Source organism: Dipodomys ordii, unplaced genomic scaffold (assembly GCF_000151885.1).
Source record: "Dipodomys ordii isolate 6190 unplaced genomic scaffold, Dord_2.0 Scaffold1, whole genome shotgun sequence".
Taxonomy (NCBI): domain Eukaryota; kingdom Metazoa; phylum Chordata; class Mammalia; order Rodentia; family Heteromyidae; genus Dipodomys; species Dipodomys ordii.
Window position 1 is genome coordinate 65,963,043 of NW_012267217.1, and position 26,319 is coordinate 65,989,361.

The 26,319-nt window shown below is 51.4% G+C and overlaps 1 protein-coding gene across 1 annotated transcript in view; it reads right to left on the bottom strand.

The window, feature by feature from the left end:
- Positions 1-1,240: 1,240 nt before the first annotated feature.
- Iqca1 (IQ motif containing with AAA domain 1) overlaps positions 1,241-26,319 on the bottom strand; it is a 126,168-nt gene continuing 101,089 nt past the window's right edge. The window contains exons 16-20 of the mRNA XM_013023535.1: positions 22,961-23,138; positions 16,515-16,753; positions 12,737-12,823; positions 10,271-10,402; positions 1,241-1,420 (exon numbers count right to left, since the gene is read on the bottom strand). Of these exons, the coding sequence (XP_012878989.1) occupies positions 1,241-1,420; positions 10,271-10,402; positions 12,737-12,823; positions 16,515-16,753; positions 22,961-23,138 (816 nt within the window). The remainder of the gene's footprint in view (positions 1,421-10,270; positions 10,403-12,736; positions 12,824-16,514; positions 16,754-22,960; positions 23,139-26,319) is intronic.

Below are 26,319 nucleotides of genomic sequence, written 5' to 3' on the forward strand. Positions count from 1 at the left end.
CCCCGGAGCTCAGGGCACCCCGGAGCTCAGGGCAGTGAGGTCTGGATCAGGTCAGTCCTGTCTCTGCAGGCCAGCCCTTCTGTCCAGAGCATTCAGCCGGGACAGGCGGGGGCACACGTGGCCCAGACCCTGGACTGCTCAGGACGTGGGAGGAGACAGTGGGACAGATGCGTCCACTGGGCTCTGGCGGGGTGCTGTGCATGTGACCGTTAGCACCGTGCATGAAGCACCCCTCGGGAAGGCTCTGCCCCGCGCTGCCTCTTCCCACAGGCCCCCCGGGCATTCTCCCCTGGGAGGGGAGGAGGGACGCAGCGGCAGCCAGCCATGGAAGCTTTCAGCTCCAAGGCAGCTCTGTTTGGAGGACTCCTTGAAGGAGCTCTCCTACAAGGGGACCCTTCTATTCTGGATGGTATCTTCAGGCTTCTCGATGATGTGGAGAGGGCGACATGGCCCGTGACAGGGCCTCGCTAAGAATGCTCACTGTGTAATGAGTGTTTCCTCTGGTCCTCCTGTCTCCCTGTCCAGGCACAGATTCCCACGGTCCTGAGAGAGACAGCACCCTTTCTTCCAGGTATGGACACGTGGAGAACACATACATAGTCAGGGGTGTGGGAGAGGGGGAGGCCCCCAAGAAGGCTACCACTGACATGAGTTACATGTTTCTCCAGCATTTGATCCTTGAGCTTGTCATCTAGCTGGTTTTCCTCTGAATGAATGAATGTGCTTATCCGGGATGACTCCATCACCTTCGCCTTTAGAATAGGAGATTTCTGACACTCAGCACCCGTCCCAGAGCCGGTCCTCCCGGCAGTGGGGAAGAGCAGTACGTGCACACGTCCACTTGAGGGCACTGTGATGCAGATGTTGACCGTGTCCCCTTCGGAGGACCCCGGGGCAGGTGGGCCTCAAACCACCTCCTCTAACTCTCTCCAAGCTCCTGGAAGACTGAGTGAGGGCTCCATCCCCACTGGGGAGTCAGGCTTTGAGCTCACAGCCTCCAGGTCCCTGCTTGCCCTGCCAGGAGAGCACGGAGCAGCCTGGGCACTGGAGGAGATGAGGGGAGGGTGGCTGACTCCCTGGCACCGCCCGGGCGTGGGTGCTGCCCATCAGCTGATGGTGGGGACAGGTGGGGCCTCCTTCCCGGAGCGCAGGGTCTGCAGCAGCCTGGCCAGCAGCGAGCTGGCTGCTGGGTGTAGGAAGCCAGGCCCAGGAAGTGGCAGCAGAGATTCTCCAGTTGCCGTTAGCATTCGTTGACCTCTGAAAGATCCATCGTGTCCCATTTCTTGCCAAGACAGAAGGCAGGTCCAGGCTCAACATGGCCAGCCGCTGCCTCCGTGCTCACAGGGAGTCTGCTAAGGACCACAGGGCCATTCTCCTGGCCGTCCTGACGTTCTTCCTTACGGGACTCAACGCCACCCTGCTGCAGGGGCAGGCATGGGACCTTGGCGGCTGTGGTTTCATCAGCTCATTAATATAAGCATTATTTAATCCCGGTGGTGCAGGAGGCTGTTCTGTGTAAGAGAATGTGTTATGCACAATTCAAAGTCCCTTGATGCCAAGAGGAAGGGAAAAAGACTCTGCATAGGGGCAGAAATAATTTGCAAGACCAACTTGGGGTAGAGTGCTCTCAAATGAACTCCAGTGGTCCCACACGTTCAGAGGGCCAGGCGGGCAGCTCCATCGAAGGGCTGCGTAACAAAAGGGCCTGGTTGGGTGCATTATAATTTGCTCTAGTCAGTTGTCAGGTCCTCCTATGTTCCACGATGTGAAGAGAAATACTGATGTGGCAGGATGTGGGCATTGTGCTTAAGTGAAATACACACAAAAGCAACGTGAGGCGATTTCCGATGTCTTGTTGGGGAGAACGTAATTAAAAGCACTTTCGAGAAGACTTTGAAGTCCGGGGCTCACTGTTTTATAGAAAGGTAATGTCCCCATCCGCTGCTTGGTCGGTTGTAGAACACTGGCAGATTGAGAAAGTTGTGGCGGCAGAATCAATTAGTGTCCACTACGCGTCAACGCTGTCTTCCGGGAGGGAGGGCAGCATCTCTCTCCTCCCCCCCTCCCCAGCCTCACTTATGCATGGGGCAATGAGCTATGGGAATGGGTCTTGGGAAGTCTGGGCCCTTCCGTGAGGTCCCCAGCGTGGGCCCCATCCTGGGTGGGGACCTGTCCAAGCACGGCTCCGCCCGATGGCCACCCAGTGGTCACCCGGCCCCTCTGCACCCTGGGAGCTCAGGGCTGGCAGCCGGAGGGAGCTTTCCTCTCACTGTGTGGATGGCTGTGGGGACCTGAGCTGGGGCTGTGTTGGAAGTGGCCAGGGGCTCCACAGGTGCCCTGTGGCTGTGGATGTCTGTGTAGAGTCAGGGTCTCTGTGTCCTTTGGGCCTTCTTTCTGGCCTTCATAGCCAGGGAGAGCCTGGACTGACCTGCCTCTCTCCTACATTATTCAGGTCCCATGTCTCCAGATCCTGCCTGACACTCTGGTCTGTACCCAGTGTGCTCCAATCTCCTAGAGGCCTGGAATCTGAGGGCAGCTGTGGTAGGGGTGAAGTGAGCAGAGGGCATCCTGGGCTCAGAGTTAGAATGGCCCAGTGACTAACAGGTCAGTGACAGGCCAGGCCAGCTGGACTGCGCATTTGGGCAGCAGTGTGCATGTGCGTGCGTGCATGCCTCTGTGTGTGTGTGTGTGTGTGTGTGTGTGTGTGTCAGGGTGGACGTGCACTGGATCTGATCTCTGAGCTCTGACTTGACACTCAAGCCTGCAATGCAGCTGCTGGTGACTGAAGATGGAGGAGGAGGGGTCCCGGGGCCACATTTTCTCTCGTTCCTTGTCTTCCAGTATTTCCATTCTATGGCTGTTTTAGGGGTCATGCTCCTTTACCTCCTAGGTCATTGATCATCGATGATTTTTGTCATCAGTTGCTTTCTTAAAACTTACACTTCCATTGTGCAGCAAAAGGTATGTATGTATATATGTATGTGTGTATGTGTGTATGTGTGTAGGTAGGTAGGTATGTATGTATGTATGTAGGTAGGTAGGTAGTGTGCCTGTCCAAAGGTTTGGACTCAGGGCCTGAGCACTGTCCTTAAGCTTCCTGCCCCTCCCCCCTCCCGCCAAGGCTAGCACTCCACCATTGGGAGCACAGCTCCACTTCTGGCTTTCTGCTGGTTAATTGGAGGTAAGAGTCTCGTAGACTGTCCTGCCCAGGCTGCTTTTAAATCACAGTCCTCCGATCTCAGCCTCCTGAGTAGCTGAGATTCACAGTGTGAGCCCCTGGAGCCGGCACGATTGTTGCATCACTTTTAGGGATCACAGCTGTGCTGCTCAAGGATTTACTGAGGTAAGATTTTAGTACCAAAATGAAAGTGATGACGGACAACAGGACTGAGCTACTGCCGCGTCTTCTCTCTGCTATCTGTTAAACTTGTAGCTGAAAATCCACATGCCACCCTCCCTTGCTTCCACATATAGCATCATGGTGGCCCAAGCCTCCATTTTTGGTTTGTGGTCTCATTTCTCTTAATTTACACTCAGGTATCATACATTATAAAGCATAAGTATTTGATTCCAATTGCAAATGTGGCAAATGCCAAACAGAATGAGCCTAACAAAAATCAAAAAGTGAAAATAACCTTTCGTAATCCACTCTGCAGAGATCTGCTGACTGCGGCATACGCCCTTTCCAATTCTACGTGAATACGTGGGTGCTCCGAATACCTTAGCAGGACTGCAGTTTCTGCTCAGAATGTGCTTTCCTTAGTCTTCATCGGGGTAGATTTTCAGAGGAAAATGCATACGCCTCTGTATGTATACTGAAAAGAAGAATCAAAATCAGCAGCTTTCTATTCTCTGGAAATAAGAACTAGACCAAATTGCTGGGCGCTGGTGGCTCACACCTGTAATCCTAGCTACTCAAGAGGCTAAAATCTGAGGACTGAGATTCAAGGCCAGCTCTAGCAGGGAATTCTGAAAAGTATCTCCAATGAACCCCCAAAACGCTGTAAATGGTTTGAACTGGTAGAGCACTGGGCCTTGCGCACAAAGGCTCAAGAACAATGACCAGGCCCTGATTGTAAGCCTCAGGACCAGCACACACACACACACACACACACACATACACACACACACACAAAGATCCCCCCTTCCCAAATATAGATAGAATGAAAGCCAAAAAACAAAAAGAAGTAATAAAAAATGATAACTGAGACAACAATCAAATCTAAAAGCTGGCTCTTCGAAAATTTTCTTTAAGAAGATAAAGCTTTGTTGAAGCCAATGAAGAAACGAGAGCAGCACAGTGGCTGAGCTCCGGAATGAAGCACAGGACGCCAGTCGGCTCTCCAGAAGGTATAAACGAGAAGAGGATGTTGTGAAATCTAGATGAAATAGATGTTTTTAAAAAATAATACCAAAAGCCAAGTGCAAGAGACAAATGGCACATGGTCTCCCTGATAAGTGGATGTTAAATCCAAAATGTTAGGTGATATGACAAAATTAACAGGACTTAAGAAACAAAAGATTTCCACTCATCTGGTCAAACCACTACTAAATAACCCCATGATGATGATCACATATATGGTATATATGTGCACACTGGAGGGAAACCAGGAGGACGACACAGAACTAGAGGGAATCAGGGAAAAACATACAACAGCAGGGCCCATCAGCTGCACTGGACATTGACCAAAATGAACTAAGCAACTCAATAGCAGCGATGGGAAGGAGGGAACAAGTGGGAAAGAGGGAACAGCTGATGCTATGCAAAACAAAAGAAATGTACATACCACCCAGTGTGGAAGAAATAACTGTATCGCAAAGCTCATAGAACTCATAAATGTTATAGACTGTGATAGACAATTTGCTCCATGAAAGTTAGAATGTATTTGTGACTTTAATTAAGCATCACTATCCCACAATACTGTGAAATTTGGAGAAATATGTAACCACTTAATCACAATAAAAAATTTGGAAAAAAATACCAAAACTGACACTAGAAGAAATAGAGAATCTGATTACTTCTCAGTACTGAGGTGTGAGGTGAAGACCTGGCTGGTCAGGTGCTCCACTGCTTGAGCTGTACCCGTCCTTTTTTTACATTTAATTTTCTAATAGAGTCTCACATTTATGCTCTGGCCAGCCTGGACCTCGGTTCTCCTGCACAGCCAAGATGACAGGCCTGGCCCACTCTGGACAGCTTGTTAGTGGTTGAAAGCTAGCAAAGATTTTTGTTTAGACTGGTCTCAAACCATGACCCTCCTGACCTCAGGCTCCTGAGTAGCTAGGATTATAAATGTGAGCCATTATGCCCAGCCCAAAACTTGAAATTTGATCATGCATTAAGACATTACATTGGAGGTAGACGAATGAGGAGAAGAAGATGGGGAGAATGGAGTAAAAAAGTTAATGGGTATCTTTTCAAATCAAGAAAAGTGACGGAAGGGGCGAGTTGCTAGGAATGATGGGAATGTTAAATGAGAATGTTAAAGGGTGACCTTGTTTAAGATGCGCTGTATTCATAAGCTGCTCTGTGGAATGACAACTCCTTTGTACTCCCCCTTAAATAAAAATAAAGAAATCAGGGCTGGGAAGGTGGCTCAGTGGTAGAGCGCTTGCCTTTCATGCCTGTGGCCCTGGGTTCGATTCCTCAGCACCACATAAGCAGAAAAAAAAAGCCAGAAGTGGTGCTGTGGCTTAAGTGGTAGAGCACTAGCCTTGAGCTGAAGAGCTGAGGGACAGCGCCCAGGCCCAGAGTTCAGGCCCCACGACCAGACCCACCCCCCCCACCAAAAAAAATAAATTAAATAGAAAATTAGTATCCTTTCTAGCAATAAACCCCAGCTACATGTCCTTTAAAGAACATATAATGCCAAGTTTATATAAATCCTTCAAGGAAAAGACTATAAATAAAAATGAAACATGAGAAAAAATCTCAAAAGCCAATTGTTATACAATTATTAGGAAAATTACAATAAAAATATCAAGCGTGCCACGCATTGAAGTGCCGAGCACAGAAACTCCTCCACCCATGCATGGCTGGTGGAAGCGTGCAGTGGCACGCTGGGCTGGGGAGACCACGGCTGGAGCTGTGTGTATCTACACTCGTGGGCATGTAACCCCGGGTGTCACTGGAAAATTATGTTCACATAATTTGAATACAATGCTTGTTACAGCTTTATTTATTAATTTTGTTTTTGTCTGTCGTGGGGTCTGAACTCTGGGCCTGGGCGCTGTCCCTCAGCTCTTCAGCTCAAGGCTAGCGCTCTACCGCTTGAGCCACAGCGCCACTTCCAGCCTTTTCTGTTTATGTGGTGCTGAGGAATCAAATCCAGGGCCTCATGCATGCAAGGCAAGCACTCTACCACCGAGCCACCTTTCCAGTGCACAGCTTTATTTTTAATAGTTAACAACTGAAATCAATCACCTATCTTCGTTAAGCAAATGATTGAATAAACTTTGGTATAGCCATGCAATGGAACACCAAGCAGTGCAGTAAAAAGCAGGGGAGCACGGACACACACATAACCTGGGATTATTCCCATAGAGGGATACATTCACTGAAGCAAGCCAATCCCCAAAGAAATGTCAGAGTGGTGTCAGTGACTCAGCTACTCGGGAGGTTTGAGGTCTGGAGGATGGTGGTTCAAGGCCAGCATCATCAATTGCAGGTGAATGGGGTAGATGTAAAGGGGACAGGTCAAATAAAAGACTTTCGTAAGATACTGGCAACTTCACGATCTGAAACTAGATGCAGAATTCTTAACAGGAGGTGAGAAAAAGCGCTGCATGTCTAGAGGAGAAATGGATCCTAAGCGACATTAAGAACTTCCAGTACCATTTGTTCATGGCTGTTGGGTCTTCTCGCTTCTCTCAGGACAGAAACCTTGGCACTCTGTCATTGGCTGTATGTGCCACTGCCTGGTACAAAAAGCCCAGGCGATTGCCACAAACGTGAGGTCACTGTCGTGGATGAAACTCTCGTGCCTTTGGAATGTTTTGGTGCCTGGTCAAGCTAGAAGGGTTTTTGTGGAGTCCTCTCTGGTTTTTCATGGATGAGAAGGAAACACGGCTTTCTGGAGCCCCCAGGACTGGCCTCTGGCCTCCCCAAGTTCTGTCCTTACCTCTTCCTCCCATTTAGACTGGTGCTTCTGGGAGCCCCTCCTGTGGGTGGAGATGTCCTCCCTGGGGCCTCTGTCCACGGTGTCCCTGGGGGGCATTGTCCCTCCTCCACCTCGTCTGTCCCGGGGCAGCCAGGTCTGTGGGTCTGCGTCAGCTTTTCCTGCTGCAGTGGGGGTGTCTGCTGACTCACGGGCGCAGGAAGAGGGTGTTTTAATGTTGCACGGTCAGCAGGCTCTGAGCACCTGCCCTTGTGTCTCCACATGCACTGCAGTCCCCAGATGTCACGCGGCCACCGCATCTACCATCTGTCCACAGAGGAAGTGGCGGCTCCGGACCACGGGATCCATGTGTGTGCATGTTTGCTGCTGTGTAGCTATGAACCTGCATATGTGCAGTGTGTGTATGTGTACGCATGCCTGAGATGGGTGTATCTGTGCTTCTTTTACCCATATGTGCATACATGTGTCTGTAGTTATATGTATGTGGTGTGCACTGTTTGTGAATATGCGTATCTGTATGGGTGTGTGGTTTGTGGGGTATATGTAGGTGTGTGTGTGTGTTCCTGGCCTCGTATACTTCGCAGGGCAGGCTGCGGGCTGGGCCAGGCCTGCAGAGGTGGAGCGAGCCTTCCAGGACAAGCACACAGTGGCACACTGCACCCCCCCCCCGGGACTTCCCCCCCCCCCCCCCCCCCCCGCCCGAGGGGCAGAGAGCTGCCCTGCCCCACCCAGCACCGGCAGCTGCATCCCCGCATGCAGAGACCTTGCCGTGGCCTCTGCTCGGCTGGGCAGGGCCTGATTTTGTTGTTCAGGTGATGATAACTGTACAGCGAATGGCCGAGCGAGGCGCAGCCAGCCCACTGGGGCCCCGAGTGAGGGCGGGACTGCTGCCCGGCACACGCCAGGCTCTGGGCTTGATTCCTGAACTACAGGGGAAAATGAGGCAGAACAACACAACAGCACAGTGTGTGTGCACAGTGGACTCAGCTAGGACGGGAATCTGTGTTTGGGTCCATGGCAGCCCCGCTCCACGACACAAGACTTGGCCACACCGGGCTCTGTGTGGAAAGTGCACTATACAACTTGTGAGCAGGGACGGGAGGGAAAAACTGGGACAGAGAGAGGCCTGAGGTGACACTGTCCAAGGAGAAAGGCAGTCTCTGCCTGCCTTAACAAACTGTCACCCCTCTGCACATCACCTTTATAATAACAATAAACATATTTTAAAACTTGGCTGCAGACTTGAAAGGGCTTCATCCTTGATCCGTGGCTCACAGGAAGAGGGAGGTGGTTTTGTTTAGCCGGGTTGAGAAGCTGGGTTAATTGCTGGGTAATGCTCAGTCTTCCGACCACAAAACCAGGGTGCAGCAAGAAGCTGTCACTTCTCCCACTCTCCTGGATTCTTGCTCCCCCAAAGCTCCCCCTCCCCACCCCTGTAAGAAAGGCCCACACTGGACATTCATGAGAAAACAAACTTTCCTGGGCTGCATCCTACCCACTAGGGACCTGAAATACATGTTCCTCGGTGATTACAGAGGCAAGAAGTCCAGCCACGAAGAAGAGCTGAGCCGTGGGACCGACCGGCCACATCCGCAGAATCTCCATTCTCTGTCCCCTTGCCTGGACAAAGACGGGGAAGTATGATTCCTCAGGCTGGGTTCAGGACCCGCATGCCAGATCTGACTTTGCAACTTGTAAAAGATCATTTTACTAATGTCTGCGTATGTATGTGTGTGCGTGCGCATATGTGCACGCTGCACACTGGGGCTTGAACTCAGGGCATCACAGTCTTACTTGGCTTTTTGCTCAAGGCTGGTGTTCTACTGCTTGAGTCACATCTCCATTTCCTGTTAACAAAGCTCCTTGAAATCTAGACTGCAAAGCAATTCACTTTTGTGTCTGGAGCCCCCTAGCTTGGTGCCTGACGCTTACAAGTTCCTGGAAAGGCGGAGTTCCTGGAAAGGCGGGGAACAGGTACCACAGACAGCTGGGCAGCAGGCATCTGTGAGCTCTACACAGTAGAATTGTTCATGGGCCACGATGGTGAAAGACAAGTGCTTTAAGAAAGCGGATTTCTGACCAGGGTTTCTTAGATTTCCTGGTGGCTGCCTGCATAGTGTCAGCCCACAATCCATCCTTGTTTTCCTTGCTTTGGTTAGCACCATCCCAGGCTCCATGAAATTAGAATCTTAGGATATTCAGGAATATTAGGAGCCTCTTGTCTCTCTCTGTAGCTAGGGTTCCAGAGAGTCGTGAATGGTTTAAAATAGCATCGTCCTTGTACAATAGCCTTGGGACCTTCCCTCCACAAAGCCTGCTTGAGCCTCAAGAGAGGGTTTTAAACTCGCTGCCTCTGAGCAGAGGAGCCTGTGGAAGCCCCAACAGTCTCGAGCATTTTGTGAAGGCTGCCATGATGTCAGGCAAGGGATCGGAACTCAGGACCCACTGGTTTCTAAGCACAGGCCAGATGTGCAGCCACCGAAACCTCTAATTCCTCTCTAATCTGATTCCATTCCATACAATGTTCCCTTAATGAGTGTCAATGACATTAATTACTGTCCCCTTCACTTAAGAACATGCTCAAGAGTTGCTATTTGCCACGATAGCCCAGGAATAGCTCAGGCTCACCGAGTTTGGTAAGCACTCTGACATTTCCCAGGGACTGGAGGCGCGAGGCTGGACAGGGGAAGGGCACACTGGAATCCGAGTACAAAGTGCGCAGGGCACTTGGCCCAGAAATTTCTCTTCTGGTGATTGATCCTACTCAATGTTTTTGGGCCTGCCTCTGAGAGAGATATCTAAAGTCTGCCTAGGAGTGGACTGGGGAAACTGGTGACGGGATATCCATCAAGTAGGGTCTGTGCATGAAATTAAAACCGAGGCCAATCTGGGTGTGCTGTTCTGGAAGAACGCCTTTGGTGGTGTCAGGTGAGAAGTGCAAGGCGGTGATGCAGCGGATGGGGTCTGTTACACACTGTAACATGGTGCAGCGTGCCTGTGTGAGTGCACACACCTGTGTGCACACATCTCAGGAGGCTGAGATGTGAACGCTGGCGTGGGCTAGGCTGTGGGGCAGCACACTCTGCGTCTGCAGCGACGTCAGAGGGGGGGCCGCTGGATGCAGCGGCTGGCCCCTGCCTGCCCCAGAGTACCATGGGAGAGCAGTCACCATCCTTGTCACCTGGAGCTGTACTTATAATGGGCTTCAGTGTTTCAGACGGGGCTCCCGTGGTAGGCTCACAGGAAGGCAGGAAGGAGCTGTGGGGGACCGTCAGATGAGCACACTGGGAAACGAGAGTGGGAGAGGAGGCCATCCTGACAGTTGCTCTAAAGCCACTGCAGCCCTGGACCAGGAGGAAGGGAGTCATTCTCATTCCTTACAATGGAGACGGACAGGTCCTACAGCCTCAGCGAGCCCGCCTGCTGCCTGGCTATGGGTTAGGAGCTGGTAGAGCCACTCTGAAGGTGTGACTGTCTTTGAGGTGGTGACTGGGGAGCGGGGCGGTCTCTCAGGTCTGAAGTGAGGGCTGAGACTGGGAGCCTGCAGCCCTGGGGGTTCCGTGGTGAGGCAGACAGTCCGTGGAAACACCTCGAGGCCACACGGGCCAGGAGGACCACCTCGCACGCCCCAGCTTCTGCAGGCACACGTCCAGCTTGGATGCAAAGTTGCATCTGAAGGTGTACAGACTTTTTCTGGTCACTATTTTGTAAACAATACAGTAGAAGACCCATTTTTTTCCCCTTTGGTGCCGGCTCTGGAGCTTGATCTCTGGGCACCATAGCGCCACTTCTGGTTTTCTGATGGTTCATTGGAGATAAGAGTCTCATGAGGGCTGGGAAGGTGGCTCAGTGGTAGAGCGCTTGCCTTGCATGCCTGAGGCCCTGGGTTCGATTCCTCAGTACCACATAAGCAAAAAGAAAAAAGCCAGATGTGGCGCTGTGGTTCAAGTGGTAGAGTGCTAGCCTTGAGCTGAAGAGCTGAGGGACAGCGCCCAGGCCCAGAGTTCAGGCCCCATGACCGGACTCCCCCTCCCCCCCCAACAAAAAGAAAAAGAGTCTCATGAACTTTCCTGCCCAGGCTGGCTTTGGATCTTGACATTCAGACCGCAGCCTCCTGAGTAACTAGGATTACAGGTGTGAGTCATCAGCATCCAATGTCTTTCTAAATATTTTCAATTCAATTGAGCTTTTTTTTTGGGTCCGGGCGTGGGGCCTGAACTCTGGGCCTGGGCGCTGTCCCTCAACTCTTCAGCTCAAGGCTAGCGCTCTACCACTTGAGCCACAGCGCCACTTCCAGCTTTTTTCTTTTTGCTTATGTGGTGCTGAGGAATCGAACCCAGGGCCTCAGGCATGCAAGGCAAGCGCTCTACCACTGAGCCACCTTCCCAGCCCCTCATTTGAGCTTTCTATCCTTTGCATTAAGCCCATTTTTGTTTTGCCAGTCCTGGGGCTTGAAATCAGGGCCTTGGCACTGTTCCTGAGCTTTTGTGCTCCTGTGTTATTAATTGGAGATAAAGTCTCCTGGACTTTTCTGCTTAGATTGGCTTCAACTGTGATCCTCAGATCTCAGCCTCCTTAGTAGCTAGGATTACAGGTGTGAGCCACTGGTGCTGGCACATTGAATCCATCTTTATATTGTGGTTTTCATAGGGTCTTTGGCCTGCCCATAGCTGAGGGCTTCACGGGGCAGGAAGTGGGTTGGGTGCTAGTCCAACTAGTGACTGGGTACTCCCATCACCTCTTTCCAGTGTTCCACACATGAACTGGTGGGCCCCTGGACTTCTTGAGCTTTGGCATCAACATTAGGAAAGAGTTAGTGAAAGAGTTCACTGAGCAGGGCGCCAGTGGCTCATGCCTGTAATCCTAGCTACCCAGAAGGTTGAGATCTGAGGGTCAAGGTTCAAAGCCAGCCCGAATAGGAAAGTCTATGAGACCAGAAAACCGCAAGTGGCGCTGTGGCTCAAATGGTAGAGTGCTACCTTGTGCTGAAGAGTTGAGGGACAGTGCCCAGGCCCAGAGTTCAAGCTCCACGACTGACAAAAAAGAAAAAGAAAAAAAGGAAAAAAAAGAGAAAGATTTCACTGCTAGGATCTTGTTTAGCCCCAGCCATCCAATCACTGGGCCGGTTCAAGGACAACAGCTTTATTCCATTATATAACAAATCTTACTAGGGCAGGGAATTAATTTGTTAAAACATTTGCAAGATAATATACAGTGTGGAGACCTGAGGACAGACTCACGGCTTACTAGTTGTCAAATGAGAATATTTTCTATAGGTTCTAAATTTGACACTAGTACTGATGAGTGTCTAACTCGAAAAGAGTGTGGGGTGTGGGTGTGTAAAACAGTGAATCTCAGTTATAGACAAACCTTACGTAAATTAAGGAACAATCAAGCAGGGGAAGCGATTGCTATGGGCATGTGGCTTGGTATCCAGCCTCCTGGAATGGAACAGAGTAGATGCAATGGTGGGAGAGCAGGGGGCATCTGTATGCGGCTGCTCATTCCAAAGCTTCTCAGGTGGGCAGTGGAGAGCTGGGCCTCACCATTCCAGAGAGTCTCCAAGGTGGTGTCTCAGAAAGGCGCTACTTCTTCTTTTTCTCCTTTTTTCCTTTCTTTTTCCCTTTAGCCCTCTCCTTCTCTTTGCCACCCAAGTTTAATGCGGAGAGGCGTCTCTTCCCCAGGGGGGTCTTTGCATACCAGTTCTGAAACAAAAGACATAGTTGGGAAAAAAAAAATCAAAAGTGACCAAGACTAAGACCAGCCTGCTAGGAGGCGGCAGCCGGCAGCCCTTACCCTTTGGGCAATACATTGAACATGAACTCTTCTTCCCGGATTTCCTAGTCTAGATTTCTGTGTGACCCGACACTTTACCCAAGGACTTTGTCATTTCAGAGAATCACAGAGAATCACCTGGATCAAGACCTCTGCTTCCTTGGCACATTGCTATGTCCCGAAGATGTGCATTTTCTTGGAAATGTGACCAGCCCTTGGGCCACCTGTGGCCACTAGAGGTTTCACTGGTGGCCAGGTGAGGCCACAGGAACCATTCCCAGCCTCCGAGAAGGACTGAAAAATGTGGCAGAAAAGTGGAGCCAAAACAGCAGTGAAGGACTGAGTGGCTGGGACCATCTCCAGCCATGGCTGTTTGAAACCTGAGAAGCATTTTGCTTTATGAACTCTACAGTTACCGTATTTCACAAAATGATCACACTATGTCATTTTTCAGTGGACATACAGGGAATTTTCAATTTCTTATTTGTTGTGAACCATGCTGCCACTCACGATGTTATGGAATATGAGAGGTTATGGAATATGAGCATCTTCAGTCTAACTTGACCTGGTCAAGTTGCTTTTTAAAGTGTGGATCATTTGCTTTCTCTGGTCTTCTGGGTGTTAGTTTAGCTGGATATAAATATTATGTGGGTAGTTATGTTTCCTCAGCACTTTCTAGGTACAATTCCACTGTCTTCTGGCATCCATTGCTGTCAAAAAGATGGCTGATTGTCTGGCTGCTGTTTGTTTGCATGTAATCTGGGAGCTTCTAAGCTTGTTCATCTTATGATTTCTAGTCATAGACCTGGATATGGATTTATTTTTAATGTTTTACCTCAGGAAAATTCTAGCATGCATTTCATCAACTAATTGTTCTTCTAGTTTTTCTTTTTAATTTATTCTGTCTAGACCATCTGTTAGTTGAATACTATTGTCTTCAGCCTGTGTTCTGGGGTGCTGGGTTTTCTGTTTTCCTGTATGGTTTTCTAAGGGAATGCCCAAGACTGCCCTTTAGTCCACTGGTGTGCTCTCTGGACATGTCTTTCTAGAGCTCATTATTCTCACTTATTTCCATTGAATGTTAACTACCGTAATGTTTATTATTCAGTGTTTCTGTGCCTTTGTTTAAAACACTGTACATTTCTGATAGAAGCCATGTTTTCACTTAATTTCTTGAAAGCCTTAATTACACTCACTTAAACATTCTGTCTACTTGTACTTAATATTAGATTTCTGAAAATGTTTCAACGTTCTGATTTTTCACATTCATTTTGAGTGTAAAACTTTGCTTTGTCTCTTTCACTCTCATTTGTCCTTCTCTAGCAGTTCTGCAATTGTTTCTAAAGGTCTTCACCAGGGCAACCCAGGATAGTCTGCCTGGCTCAAGGCCAGGAGAGCAGCACGCTCACCCCACCTCTGCCACACCAGGTGACATAGTACCAGGATCCTTGCAGGGACTAGGAGGTGGACATCTTTGAGGGGCCACTGTTATGCCTCTTCTACCTCTCTCCAGCTCAAGCTCCTTACTTGCAAAACAGGGTTGGGAGGGCTATGAGAATTATGATTACTCGATATTTTCTTCATGCCATGCATGGAATAGGGTAACATTTTTTTGGAGTAAATGGGGTTAATTACAAGCAATTATCATAGTGCATAGGGCTCAAATAATTCAGGAATTTGATGACAATTTTTCATTGATTGGTCTGTTCCAAAAATGTATCACTTAACAAATCTATTCAACATATACAGCAGTGGTAGGGGATGGCTGCATGTCTTTGAGAAATGAAGTGAGTGATGCAATCTTCAAGGAGTGTGTATAAAGAGTGTGTGTATTCTCATTCCAGGGTAACAGCTCCTCTTCTTGAGCAGTAGACACAGCCCTCAAATACCTGTCACAGGTAGAGAAACTCCCTGAGGTCCCTCAGAATGTTAAAAACCCATACTGAGATTTTAATACCCTAAATCTATTTCCTCGAAATCAGGTGGAAAAGCAGTAGTTTAGAAAAGAGAAAATAGGGGCTGAGAAGGTGGCTCAGTGGTAGAGTGCTTGCCTTGCATGCATGAGGACCTGGGTTCGATTCCTCAGCATCACATAAGCAGAAAAAGCTGGAATTGGTGCTGTGGCTCAAGTGGTAGAGTGCTTGCCTTGAGCTGAAGAGCTGAGGGACAGTGCCCAGGCCCAGATTTTAAGCCCCACAATTGGCAAAAAAAAGAGAGGAAACAATGGAGAATTTCAGAAAATAATATGATCCATGACCATAAGAGGATAAATATTTGCAATCATTACAAACACAGTCTTAAGCCAAAAATTGAACAGGATACTAAATACTAATTAAACAGAATATTCATTCCAACACTTGGCAGACACTTGGTTGGAGTTGAAAATGTTTTCTTCCTTATTTTTTATTTTTCTCTTCAGTTTAATTAGAGCTGGGTTGAGAAAAATATGGCCGATGGGCCAGACCTCTCCTGTTATCTGTGTTTGCAAACAAAGTTTTATTGGAACCAAACCACAAGCACTCATTTACATACTGTGTAAGGATACGTTGAATAGCTAAGGCAAAGGCTGCATGGGTCTCAGAGCCTGAGGTGTCTGGCATCAGGGCCTTTGCAGAAAACAGTCACTGACCATAGGCTATCCTTACTGGGATTCTTATGACCATTTCTCACCTTTCACTGAAGAATTAGGAGAAGAGTGGAAAAGCGACACATTGAGAAGGGACAGTTCCTGATGTTGAGTGGGCTCTGAGAGGTAACAACTGGAGAGAATTGTCAGCTGGGGACAGGAGTGACCAATATTATGCTGACCTTCAACTGCATGGGTGTTGGTTTTCTCCCTTGAGTTTCCAGTTTGCCAAAGGAACCCCCCCCCCCCGGTATGGAAAGAGAGCAAGCGGCATTGGAGGAGCACCTGCTGGCCTGGGGCTGAGAGGTGGGCTCCACCCTGGACCGTGCCTTGGACTAGCCACACAAATAGACAAAGCATGAAACTCACAGCTCCTTAGTGTCCTCCTATTGAAGAGGGAGCTGGAAGACGGATCTCCGAGTCTCCTCTAGATCTAAAACATTTTGTGACTGTTCCAGAGTGTGCTCAAGAGTAGATGCAGCAGGTTTCTCTGAGCTCCCGTGTAGTTTTCCAGTACAAGGACACAGAAAACTGACAAGTGAATTGTTTTGTGGCAAATACGGTGCCAAATAGCAGTAGCATGAGCATAGGCTAAACTATTTAGGAGTATTTACGCTCCTGACCTTCTTCAATATATGAAAATCTTGTTCCTTCATGAAGAGAAGACCAAGGTAAATGTGTGTGTGAGGAAAGGTGGTAAGGGAGGGAGAAAGTGAGAGGGAAGGAGGGAGGGAGGAAGGGAAGGAGAGAGAGATTGCTACTTCAAAGCCATTTAATTCTTCCATTTGGCTGTCAATTTATAAGGTCATGGGCTATGGTTTTTCTAAAATTTGGAAGATGTACGCTTTATTGCTGAGGCTTAAAAGATTTTGATTAAAAAATGGCCTGCTTGCCAAAATTCATCGTATGTGTCTGAGTTCAAATTCATGAAGCACAGGAATCTAGGGGGAGGGAGTGTCTGTGGCCAGGATTTGCCCCTCCAGTGTCCCGTTTACCTTAAAGCTCTCCTCTTCCTCTTTGTACACCGGGTTCATGGTGGCCATGGCGGTGATGAACTCCACCGCGGTCAGTGGCTTACGGCTTTGCTGCCGGATTCTGCGGTCGGTGAGCACATTTTTGACCACTTCCACTATATGCCCTTGGGTGAAGCCATCAGTGACCTTCGCTAGGCAACTGATATTCAGGCCTTTGCTAAGGACTCCCCCTTTGTGCTGAATGATCTTCTTCCACAGAACTGTTGCAGTAAGACGGCAGAAACAAAGGAGGGTTAGCTACCCCAGAGAAGTGCCGTGAGCCCAGCTCTTCCTACAATCTCATCTTACCAAGAAAGTACATGTTGTCTAAAGCACCATCCCATCCCCTGTCCATGCTTTGCTTTGAGTTTGAGCCCAGACTGGTCTTTTGTGTAAAGTAGGAGTAGAAAGACTTGCCACCTCGCTGTGGAGGGAAGCACAGAGGGGTGTGTGCCGCACTGCGGACAGCCTGTCTCCCGCACGTGTTGACATTTTAAAGTGCTAGGAAGCTGCCAGGTGTGATGACCAATGACAAGGATTAGAGTAGTAGCAGTACAGAGAAGGACACACCCTTCATGGAACACCACAGGGCACATCACCTCTCCTGTGGGTGTGTCCTCTCTTGTGGTGGGTGTGCCCTGTGGTCCTTCAGTGGTGAGTGTGTCCTCCTGTAGTAGATGCGCCCTCCTGTGGGCATGTCCTCCTGTGGTAGGTGTACCCTTTGTGGGTGTGTCCTCCCTCCTGCAGTGGGTGTGTCCTGTGGTGGGTGTGTCCTCCTGTGGCAGGTGTGAGTCCTATTATGGGTGTGTGTTCTCTCCTGTGGGGGTGTGTCCTTCTCTGTACTGCTACTATTCTAGTCCCTGTTATTGGTCATCACACCTGGCAGCTTCCTAGCACTAATTAAAACATGAGCACAAAATAAGCTGAAAACATTTCTAAGCATGTTTCAATGACAGATTATAGCAGGTAAGGAGGATTATTATGTCAATATGGAGTTAGAAACTAGAAACTAGAAACCCCAGTAAAAACAGCAAAAAGCAACAGCAACCAAAGAGCACCATCACTTGCAGAGTGGGATAACTTCTGTCCAACTTGTAACATTGACAGAAAGGACTCACAAGTCAGAGAGGAGACCTGGCAGCTGAAAAGGAACATGCAGAGAGCGAGCAAACAAGCGAGCAAGTGAGCAAGCAAGCCAGAGTGAGAAGGAGAGAGACAAGATGAGGCACCCCAAGCTGGGTCCCCTGAACACTATGGTGAGGATTTAGAGCAACTTCGGTCCTGCTGCACATGGATGGGTTTCCCAATGGGGCTTGAGATAGATCTCTGACGGGTTCACTGCTGCCCAGAGGCCCTCTCTCTCCTGCTTCACTACTAGGTTGTAATGACCACAACCTTGAAGTTCCCTGCCCAGACTTTCTGCCACCTGCCACAAGTCTCAGTCCTGGAATACAGGAAGATAATCACTGGTGTATGTGATGGTGTAGCACCCACCATTTACGTACATGATGCTGGGTGTCAATGCAGAGCTTGGGTCAAGATTCCTTAAAGCCTAGAACTAACTGATACCTTTGGTGGCTGTGCAGTGAGAGGGAGCAGGGAGGGTGTGACTGCTTGCCCAAGGTCACCTGAGAGGGCAGGGGAGGGCAGGGGCACCGGGCTGGCTTCCCCCTTCTGGTGGATGAACTGTGCTCATCAGCTTTTACAAGAATTGCACCTGTGGCTTTCCAGAGCTACTCCATCCCCCAGTCTCTCCCCACCCCCAGGGTCTTCTGACCCTTGGGTAGTGCTGTGGGAAAGCTGGCTGGGGTCTGGGGTACAGTGAGGCTGGGGTGGGAGGCTCGGAGGGACAGGGACCTGGGGCGGGGGCTGGAACCAGTGCCCATGTGGCTGGGAGTGGACTTCATTTTGTGAAAATCCAACCATGTCCAAAAAAGCAAGATGACAGTTATGGCAACCTTCTCAGGCCAAAGAGGAAGGGGAAGAGGGACACTTGCTACATTTAACTGAGAACCTGAGCTTTGCGGAAGGCCAGCATGTCTGTAGTGGAGGTCCTGCAGCATCATGTGAGCAACGAGCCAAGCACCCTGAGCATGTGCAGTTCCACACCAGGCTCTGCATCCTGAGCGCTGGGCCGCCCGAGCGTGCGTAGTGCAGCACCAAAGTCTATGTCTATGCATCACTGAGCGCCGCGCGTCCTGCGCAGGTGCGGTGCGGCGCGGCTCTGGGTGCTGTGCGCTCTGAGCATGCGCCACACAGAGTGAGCGCCGTGCATCCTCGAGCATGCGTGGGACGCCTTCCAGGCTGCCTCCTGGGCATGCTCTGTGCAGCACTGAGCGCTGTGCAGTCTGAGCATGCGCAGGGCTCGCCTTTTTTGCTCAGACTTGTGTGCACACACACACCTCCGTTCTGTGGCCAGCCTGCGCGCGGGGAGATGCTGCCCGGACACGCGTGCCCCGGCCGTGAGGCTCCCTCGGATGGGGAGGCCCCGTGTGCTCCACTGCTCCCCGTTCTCTTTCCTGCCCTCGCCTCGGCTTCTCGGTCGCCGCGGGAGCTCCGGCGACGTGGGCTCGCGATCGCTGTGCCCGGGGGGAGAGGTGAGTAGTCCCATCTGGTCATGTTGACCCTCGGCAGCCTCCAGTTCCAGATGGTTCTGGGCCCTTGGGTGATTGCCGGACAGACTCCAGGAGGAGAGGCCAGCAGAGGGGCGTCAGGACCGCGGGGAGGAGGCCGGGCAGCAGACAGGGCATCAGCCCGCCTGGTGTGCGTGTGCGCGTGCAGGCGTGTGTGTGCGTGTGTATGTGCATGCGTGCACGTGTGCGTGTGCTCACGTGTGTGTATATGTGTGTGCGTGTGTGCATGTGTGTGCTCATGTGTGTGTAGATGTGTGTTTGTGTATATGTGTGTGCGTGCGTGCGATTTTCTTTGCTTGATTGGGAGGCCAGGAGGGAGGAGGGCAGGAGTCAGGTGGGGTAAGGCGGGTGGGGTAAGGAGGGTGCCGGGGCTGGGGCCCTGGCCTCAGCGGTCACTCCCCTGCCCGGCCGGGAGGTGTGTGATGAGTGGGATGAGTGGGATCATGGACGTGTCCACACACCTCCGGACCTCTGCTGCTGGCAGAGCCGTGGATCTACTACCCCCTCAGTGATGGGCCAGAATAGACTGCTTCTGATCACCACCAGGCAGGAGTGGTCCTTCTTTAAGATGGATGCCCAGCCCCTGTGGCTAAGAAAGCGTCAAGGTGACTGCAGGAAGGCTGGATAGCATTTACCATGTTAGCAAGAATGGCTGCTTGGACAAATCAACACCAGCAGGCCCCCCCCCCAAAAAAAATGTCCGGACAGGGCCTTCGGCTGATGAGAGGTGACGCCTGCCAGTTCCTCAGCTGCCCACAGGAACAGGGCTGCTCTCTCCTTCCTCTCCCAGGATGATGCGACACAGGACCGAGGCCCAGGAAGGAATCTGTCATACAACTTGAGTCTTTAAAGTGCCCGGCATTTATCAAGAGAACAAAATAGCCCACGTCAATTGCTTCATCTCGAAAGGGCTGAAAGTTCCATCAAAGAATAGAAACCTCTCAGCCCAGAGTCAAGAGTAATACTCTAGCCTCTTCAAATTAATAACATCTTACCTCACTTCATAAAAGTCACTTAAAAGATGTGCAGTAAAAAAGAATGGCGGAGGGAGGGAGAGGGAGAGCGAGAATGGTGCATGAGAATGAGCATGGGAATGTCTGCCAGGGCCAGGGAAGCGGCATCCTCAGTGAGAGGCAGTGGCCCTGCCAGGCGCTGCTGCCTCCCTGCACGCTCCCCCCCCTGCCCCCACCCCTGTACCATCTTGTCACGCCCCCCCATTGCTTTGTTGTCATCCTAGTTCACCATCATTGGCCCCTCAGCTGGGAGCAGTGGTCTGGCTCTCATGGTCACTGTGACTTAGGCAGCACAAGTGTTAGTTCTTGTAGGTCTCATTCCTAAGATCACCTATGACATGCTCCAAACCTCCTTCCTTCACTGGCTGACTGCACAGAACCTAGGGTGGGCTGTGTGGTTGGGCCACACTGTGGTCAGGCTCTGGATAGATGGACTTAATGGGACCTCCTGTGCTTACTGTAGGGCACTCATTTCCCAAGCCAAGAGCACAGTTGATCAGGATGGAGTAGGCACACATCGCAGGCAGAGCTGGTGATAAGCTGGTGGCATGCAGTGTGTGGGGGGGTGGAGGGCTGTTCTCTCTCCGAGTAACACTGACGAGGAACGCAAGAACATGTATCCCTTTGGTGTGGGTGGGCCATTGTGGTTGAAGGATCACTAGAATCCAAGACTGACCTAGTGGTTTGCATTGCCACCAGCAGTAATAACCACGACTGCCACAGAACCACCACTGTCCCTCTCATCACCCCCACGGGCAGCCTCCACCACTGCTGCCAGTGTCCACACTGTCACCCCCACGCGGCCCCCCACACTGCCCCCACCGCCACGCCACTTCTACCGCCATCTCCAAGCGGCTACCATGTCTCCCCACCTCTGCCATACCCAACCCCCCATCACTACCACCACCAGTGTGGGCCTGCAAGGGTCCTGCAGGAGCCACGCTCGTGGCATTCCCACGCGGTGGCCTCAGCTGTCTTTGAAGATGGCTGACCCCGTGTCTTCCCTTGACCTCAGGGAGGGGTGACGGTGACGCTGTGTGGCTGGATCACAAGAATCTTTTCAGCCTGAAACTCGAGGCTTCTGTGTGCACAGGAGGCGCTTCCTCTCAGAGCCCCGCTGCCAGTGCAGAGCTGTGTGGCATGTGTGGGCTGAGCGGTCCATAGCCACGCTCCGCTTCCCCGATGGCCACCCATGTGAGCTCCCTCCACGCCCTGCCCTGTCAGGCCTCAGGAGACTGCAGCCCCAGCTGACATCCGCACCGTGTGACTCTACAAGGACTATGCTCCGCTCAGCTCCTCCACACTGCTCCGCCAGAGAGAGCGGTGCGGCCACAAGTAACACAGATGTGGTCAGCAGCCATTCATTGCCCTGTCATTCACTTCTCAAGGCGGCCACACCACTGTCTGCTTCCTTCACCTCCCCCACGTTGCCAACTCTCGTATCCTCCTGGGGGCCAGTGTGGAGCTGGAGCTGGGAATTCTGAACACAATTGTGTCAGAGGACCACAACAGCCCTGTGGAGCAGACGGGATTAGAGAGTTACATGGACCCCACTTCCTGTTTCAGAGCTGAGAACATGGGGCTCAGGTCAGCCTGGTGAAGAAAAACAGTGCTCCAAATGGTGCGCTATTACCATGCGCCATCGCTGTCCAAGCACCCTCTGTCATCTATCACTGTGCTCCATCGCTGTCCAAGCACCCTCTGTCATCTATCACTGTGCTCCATCGCTGTCCAAGCACCCTCCGTCATCTATCACTGTGCTCCATCGCTGTCCAAGCACCCTCCGTCATCTATCACTGTGCTCCATCGCTGTCCAAGCACCCTCTGTCATCTATCACTGTGCTCCATGGCTGTCCAAGCACCCTCTGTCATATATCACTGTGCTCCATCGCTGTCCAAGCACCCTCCGTCATCTATCACTGTGCTCCATCGCTGTCCAAGCACCCTCCGTCATCTATCACTGTGCTCCATCACTGTCCAAGCACCCTCTGTCATCTATCACTGTGCTCTATCGCTGTCCAAGCACCCTCCGTCATCTATCACTGTGCTCCATCGCTGTCCAAGCACCCTCTGTCATCTATCACTGTGCTCCATCGCTGTCCAAGCACCCTCTGTCATCTATCACTGTGCTCCATTGCTGTCCAAGCACCTTCTGTCATCTATCACTGTGCTCTATCACTGTCCAAGCATCCTCTGTCATCTATCACTGTGCTCCATCGCTGTCCAAGCACCCTCTGTCATCTATCACTGTGCTCCTTCGCTGTCCAGCACCCTCTATCATGGTGCTCCAGTACTGTCCTGTGGCACAAAATGAGTGATGCTCATCTAGGTGTCAAAAGAACTGTCAGGACTGCCACAGTGACTCATGCCTGTAACCCCAGTGGGAAGTGGAGACAGGGAGACAGTGATTTGAAGCCACCTTGGGCAAACAAGTTAGCAGGATCTTGTCACATTGGACCACTTGTGGTGGTGGACGTCTGTGTGTCTGTAATCCCAGCTGTGTGGGAGGCATGGTCTGAGAGCAGCTTGAGGAAAAAACGTGAGACCCCATGCAGAAGCCAGCAGCGCGCCTGGGTGCGGAGCCTGGCTCAGCAGAGCCACCCTCCATGGGCCCAATATGCTAACCCCGCCCAGTTCTCGTTCATCTTGGGCAAAGAAAACGTGTCAACAGAGCCAATATTTCCCTTCACATTTCTGGGGGGGTTACCCCAGAAATGCTCATGTCCAGCCTGGGCTATCCCTCCCCGCGCACGCTGCCCCAGGAAGGCCCCAGGACACTTGCCGTATCTGGAAGCGTAGTCTGGCCTGGGGATCAGAATAATTTTCTGGTAAACCTTGCAGAACGATTGGAGTTCGGCGTCGAAAGGGCGCTGCGTGGTCCCCACAATGAGGATCCTGTCGTCGGGCTTCAGGAGCTTCAGGAATTTGGGGAGCTGCTTCTTCAGGCGTTTGGGTTCATTCTGAGAGGAAGAGAGGGGGAACATCAGCCCACATGGAGGAGAAAGATCTGGAAAGGAAAGGAAACGCGCCCAGACCCGAACCATGTGGTGAGTGCACTCCCAGGCTCGGATGCGCTTCCTAGCCAGGGGGGTTGTAATCATTGGCATTTCCTGACCTCCGCCTCTGGTGTTTGGCCCTGCGATAGGAGAAGGGAGGAATCACCCGAGGGAGCTCAGAAGGAACCCGAGGCTGGTCTCCGCGTGGAAGGCCTGAGGATTCCCTTTGCTGAAGGCAGAACCATGAGGACCCGGGGTCCAAAACACCTGGTCTCGTGGTCCTGAAACCCGTCCCTCCCAGTGCTTGGGGATAGTTCTGTCACTTCTGTCATGAGGAGGGAAGGGGCTGCTTCCCACCGGTCTGTTCACCCCAGGGGGACTCAGCTGGCTCTAATGAAGCCTGCCCGGCTCAGACAGGGGAAACATGGAGAGAATGTGGGGGTGAGGGTCAGATACCCAGCATCGTCCTGGTGATCTTTGCTCCCATTTGGCCGGTTGGCTGATATTTGATATAATTCCCTGAGCTTACTACCTCGTAGGAATGGCTTCTTTGAAGAAAGTATGCATTTAGATCCTTGGTCCATTAATAAAACTGGGTTGTCTTTTTAATACTGAGTTGTTGCAGTTTAGATAAAAGTCCCATGACCAGGACCTGGTATGTACATATCTGCTCCATCCTGTGAATTGGCATGGCACATCCTTGTTAGTTTTCATTTTCTTTTGTTTAGCTTCTTGTGCCTTGAAAGAGAGATGTGGAAATGCACTCTTCTTTGGATGTGCTCTGGCCCGTTGGGCAGAGGGAAGAGGAAGAGAGGAGACTCAGAAATAAGGGAATTGAAGGACAAGATCAGAAAAGAGGTTGGGCCGGTGTTTCTGGTATTCAGATGGTGCCCAATCAATGCCTATTGAGTTACTGATTCTCCCCAAGCCCACTGGTCTTCATTCCTTGCTCTTGTGATCCCAATAGTTTGCCCTTTCTGAGGCGGACTCCCTCTTTATCGCTGACCGCCTCACCTTTCCACCACCAGCTCCCCAAACCATCCAGAGCAAGCGTGCTCAGGTGGCATTCGAGCAGAGATATGAGTGGGGAGAATTCCGGCAGACGACAGCAAGTGCAAAGACCCCAGGGTAGAGAGGCAGTTGGCAGGTGGCGGGAGCACCAGAGAGGTGCAGGGAGGGGGCGAGGCAGGAGACCTGAGCAGAGGGGGATCCGAGGTCCGACCAACAGGGGCCTCGCGGCAGGACAGCAAGGAACTTCTGGAGAGTGCCATCTTGGTGTCTTCCTTTGGCGGCACGCGCATGTGGAAGGGTCACCTGCTTTAGTGAAGGCCTCACCTCCACTTCTGCACACCTGGGCGATCGCCCGGAATTTCCTGTCCATCTCCGCCGGCCCCATCTCTGCCGGCCCCGTCTCCGCTGGCCCCGTCTCCACCGGGCAGACGCACCGGTTTCAGTGTTGGCTGCTGCATTTTATTTCGTGGATGACATTTTTGCAGTAAAAGCACCTTTCATTTGGACGAGGCGTACATGTTCTTTTTGTGGTTCGTGGTTTTTGGTGTCACACCTAAGAAATCATGGCCTCATTCAAGATCACAAAGATTCACGCCCACACAAAGGTTTATGGCTTGTCGGGGTAGATGCACCGTGAGTTAATTTTTTCTATACAGTGTGAGGTAGGGGTCTTTTTTGTTCTTTTGCAGATGTCTGTGAAATGATCACTTCCGCCTTTCGTTGGCTTGGCACCTTTCTTGAGTCAGTTGCCCTCAGAAGGGCAGGCTTACTCCTGGACTCAGTTCTGTGTCATTGACTTGTGTCTCCTCCTTGTGTCAGGGTACTATGGTCAGCATCATTGCAACCTTGTTATAAGTTGGCTGGGAAGAAAATGGGTGGAGATGGAGGAGACTTTCTTCCAATGCCATGTTTCTTTCAAAGATTGTTTTGCTTGTGGCCTTTGAATTTCCATAGGAACTTTAGGGTCAGGCTATCAATTTCTGCAAGTGGGGTATTAGAATGCGTATGGAGATGGCATTGGGTCTGCCAGTTGGAGATGACTGTCAGCGGTTATTAAGCCTTTCAAACCACGAATGCAAAAATGTCTTTCCATTTATTGAGAGCTTTCACATTTCTCCATAATGTGTGTATGTATGTACATACACAGCTTAGCTGAAAATGAAATATACTTATTTTTTCAGTGATGTCTTGCACTTTTATGTCCAGGGTGAATGGTGAGAGCAGTTCGTCCAGCGAGCGGCCTGGGAGCGGTGGGGCCTGTGGGTGTGCCTGTCGGTTCCCGGGGTCTCAGGGAAGCAGGCCCCTCTGAGGATCCTGGAGGTCGGAGACAGACTTCCTGGGGGTGGGGGCTCGTCTGCCAGGTCTGAGCCTCTCTTCTGCAGCCCAGTTGCTATGGTGATGTGGTACAACTCCTTAGGCAGGAGGCAACATTACTACTTGCATATCCTGGAATGGCAGGGACCCCTGAAATTAATTAGCCTATTTGGATGACAAATGTTGATCCTGGGTTGCGTGGGGAAGGGCACTGTCGCTGTGGGTGAGGTGCGGTCCCATTAGCAGCGTTGGAAATGAGAGCTTCTCTGCATCTGGGCTGCCTGCTGCCGTGGCTGTGGTCAGAGCTGTCCTCGGCGGGAGACCTGCGTGCCCTCCCCATACTCCCCCCCACCTCTGTGGGGGAGACCTGCGTACCCCCCCATGGTCCCCCCACCTCTGCGGCCCCCCCCTCTGCTCCAGGAGCGCAGGCATTTCAGATCAGATCCGTGGCTGGCCTCTGTGTGGCGATTTCAGCTTGCGTGGCTGCGGTCAGCTCCACAGCCCCCAACAAAGCCGGCGCTTGCTTCCCTGGGGCGCTGTGGTGACGCCAGGGAGCCCGGGCTGGAAGTAACCAGGGGAAACTGTGCAGAGAGGCTGGAATGGCTGCCGGGTCTCATTCTGCCCGCCTGGGCCGCCGACACGATAGCTGCCTGGCTGCAGTCGGCTCCCCTCCCCAGGGCCAGGGCACCGTCCAGGCCTCCACCAGCCAGCACAGGGCTGTGTCTGCAGAGGTGGCAGGGTGAGCACTCCCACCCCTGGACTTGTCTGGAGTTCCAGAAGCATCCAGGCTTCTCTAGAGCTGTTGGAGTGGTGTGGAGTG